At 41.0% G+C, this 3589-nt stretch overlaps 1 protein-coding gene across 1 annotated transcript in view; it reads left to right on the top strand.

Moving 5' to 3' along the window:
* The window catches only part of smoc1 (SPARC related modular calcium binding 1), a gene marked incomplete at its 5' end in the record, with an annotated part of 31594 nt that overhangs the window by 6315 nt on the left and 21690 nt on the right, over window positions 1-3589 (top strand). Inside the window, 2 exon segments of the mRNA XM_014033524.1 lie at window positions 1304-1354; window positions 1864-1911. Of these exon segments, the coding sequence (XP_013888978.1) occupies window positions 1304-1354; window positions 1864-1911 (99 nt within the window).

Below are 3589 nucleotides of genomic sequence, written 5' to 3'. Positions count from 1 at the left end.
GTTAAATAAAACAAAAATATTAGTGGTAATTTTTGACTGTGTAAATTTACAAGGCATTTACGAAAAAATCGCTCCATTGTCCCGAGATAATTAACCTCTGCTAGTTAGCAAGTTTCACTTCCTGTTTACTACCACAAAGCTTGTCACCGACGTCTTATGTAATCACGCGTTGCGTAGCCTCGTCTGACGTAATCACATGTTGCCTAGCCTTGTCTGACGTAATCACGCATTGTGTAGCCTCGTCTGACGTAATCACGCATTGTGTAGCCTCGTCGGATGTAATCACGCGTTGTGTAGCCTCATCTGACGTAATCACGCATTGTGTAGCCTCGTCTGACATAATCACATGTTGCGTAGCCTTGTCTGACGTAATCACATGTTGCGTAGCCTCGTCTGACGTAATCACATGTTGCCTAGCCTTGTCTGACGTAATCACGCATTGTGTAGCCTCGTCTGACGTAATCACGCATTGTGTAGCCTCGTCGGATGTAATCACGCGTTGCGTAGCCTCGTCTGATGTAATCACGCGTTGCGTAGCCTCGTCTGACGTAATCACATGTTGCCTAGCCTCGTCTGACGTAATCACGCATTGTGTAGCCTCGTCTGACGTAATCACGCATTGTGTAGCCTCGTCGGATGTAATCACGCGTTGCGTAGCCTCGTCTGATGTAATCACACGTTGCGTAGCCTCGTTTGACGTAATCACACGTTGCGTAGCCTAGTATGACATAATCACGTGTTGCGTATCCTCGTCTGACGTAATCACGCATTGTGTAGCCTCGTCTGACGTAATCACGCGTTGTGTAGCCTCGTCTGACGTAATCACGTGTTGCGTAGCCTCGTCTGACGTAATCACGCGTTGTGTAGCCTCGTCTGATGTAATCACGCGTTGCGTAGCCTCGTTTGACATAATCACGCATTGCGTAGCCTCGTATGACATAATCACGTGTTGCGTATCCTCGTCTGACGTAATCACGTGTTGCGTATCCTCGTCTGACGTAATCACGCATTGTGTAGCCTTGTTTATTCACATCAAACAGTGGAGAGGGAAACTAGATGGAAACAGTCGAGATTCAAATTTTTTATTTATTAAATTTTTTGCAAATTGTGAAAAGTTCGATAAAAAATTCACTCTACAACTGGATGTAAACATGACTAGTATCTGGGCACAATAAACGTGACCCTGGTCAGCTGCTACAGTTGACCATATAAAACTAAATTCTCCTGTCAAACAGCTTTTGTTTACATGCTAAACACCCATGGAGATGATGACCTAAATGAACTGCCTTGCATACATTTGCAGGATACCTCCGTGAAAATATGGGAACTAATGCTGGGAAAAGTGGATTGTCAGGTAGTAAATTTCCTTATAGGACTTTCCACTCCATGTTTTCCTTTCCCTTTGMGGCGTGATTGGCTCCATCTTCTAATTAAACATTCTCCCACCCAGTGCATCCATGCATGACGTCAGCTACCTGCATGCAGATTCAAATAATATGAAAACTTGATTTGTTTGTGTTTTTTCTTGCTAATGAATTTTTTTACAGACGGAGCAGATTGGTCAGGTTTGTGTTAGTAGGTTAAGTCTGTAGGTTCAGGTTGAGCATACAATCTGGTACTAATAGAATGCATTCATCAATTTTAGTGATTAACTTTACAGCAAAACATCAATATGTAATCTGTGCAAATGTTTGTAGTGGGTGTGTATTTGTGGGTTGTATGTTTACCAAAGAACAGATATCAATGCAACATTTAGTTAAAACACTGTTTTGGAAGAAAAATCACAAAATCTGCTGGTTCTAGCTGCTGTCTGTCAGGCTTTGTTCATGTTCATGTTTCCTCCCCTCCAATCACACCTTCCAGGATCGGTAACTGATAAGCCACCTGGGCCACCCACCACTGGGAAAAAAGGTCAGTTGAGATCTGTTGTTTGTTGTGTGTGCATGTGGTTTATACGTGTGAGTCCAAAAAACTTACAAGTTCAAAATGTCTCTTGACCTGATTTTGTCCCATCTGTACAAAGTCTATAATTGTGCAACAAAATGTGTTAGTTTAGACAGTAAAAACCTCAAAAATCTGTGTGGGCACATTTTTGTTGGACTTATTTGCAGTTTTTTGTAAACTTTGCAATATGACATCTCTGGCACAATTTGGCACAGCTAAAAACAAACATATTTTTTGAAATAATTCTAGCATTAAAATGACATGAAGTGACTCAGTTACTTCTTCAAATTCTGTCTGTTAATCATCCATTCATGCGTATCAGGTGCTTTTGAGCAGGGAAACAAAAAAACATGCTGGATAGCGGCCCTTGAGGACCAGAGTTCGACTTCAGTACCTTAAACATAACCTCACAGGTACATGCCTAAGCCTAACCTAAGCTTAATTCATACCTTAGCCCTAAAGCTGTCTACACAATGACAGAATGTCCTCATAAGCATGGTATAATCTTAAAATATGTCCACACACCAATACACACACACACACACACACAAGCACGCACGCACGCACGCACGCACGCACGCACGCACGCACGTGCGCACACACACACACACACACACACAAGCATGTATATAATTGCCCACTCTGCATGGCAGCTGACGATTAAAAACAAATCAAGCTTGAAAGAAAAACTTGTTTAGTTTCAGTTTAGGGTTGTTGGAGACCAACGCAGAACACCCTGCAGTTTATTTAGAGATGAGTCAAATCAGGTCAGACTGACCTTCACATGTTGGTAATGTACTGTCATGTCATCTGACTGAAGAACTCTTCTGTACTGTTTGTTGTATGTTTTCCAAAATCTTCTCTTTGTTTTTGACTGAATGATTTTCTAAAGAAATGTTTCAGGTTGGACCAAACTGCACAGGGTGAGTATTTTAGGCAGCTCAGTCACAGCATCCAATAAGATCTACTTCAACCTGTCAGAAAATTTACTGTAGCTTGTGCTATTAAATGCAGTTTGATCAAGAAGTTTTTGTGTTTTGATTTTAATACTAGAATAAACTTTGTTGGCATGTATTTGTATTGTGTCACATGATATAAACGCTTAATTTTCTGACACAAACTAAGCATAGCTCTCGATGCAAATTCTGACTACTATTCTAACTACTACTATTTATTCAAGTATAATACGTAAAATTAAATCCATAAAATCATCCATAAAGTTGGGAAGTAGTACTATACTCTGATAAATATTTTTACTTATGTATTTTAACTGAAATATCGGCTTCATTCAAAAAATGCCTGTGTCCGGAAATGAGACCACGTCATAAAAATCAGTTGAAACGAGCTCACCTCTGACACTCCTCTGTGCTTCAGAGTGAGATAATAACATATCCATCAGGAGACATGATGTGGAAAAAGGGTAAAAAGCAGTCCTGCAGCTCAGTAATGATAACGAACTAATGACATTAGTGTGTGACCGAGCCGCTCCTGGAACAACAACAAACACATGTTAGTCTGTAATGGCTGCCGTCTACCGGTGTTCTGAAAAAGTTTGTATCCCTGAAAAAAGTTTCCCCACCAGAGGGGGCGCTGGTGAGTACGAAGTAATCTGCTTTCCCCCCACAAGATGGCCCAAATCTCATGT

This window comes from Austrofundulus limnaeus, unplaced genomic scaffold, assembly GCF_001266775.1.
Source record: "Austrofundulus limnaeus strain Quisiro unplaced genomic scaffold, Austrofundulus_limnaeus-1.0 Scaffold1765, whole genome shotgun sequence".
NCBI classification, from domain to species: Eukaryota; Metazoa; Chordata; class Actinopteri; order Cyprinodontiformes; family Rivulidae; genus Austrofundulus; species Austrofundulus limnaeus.
The sequence above is the reverse complement of the archived record's forward strand: the minus strand, read 5'-3'. Positions and strand labels throughout refer to the sequence as shown.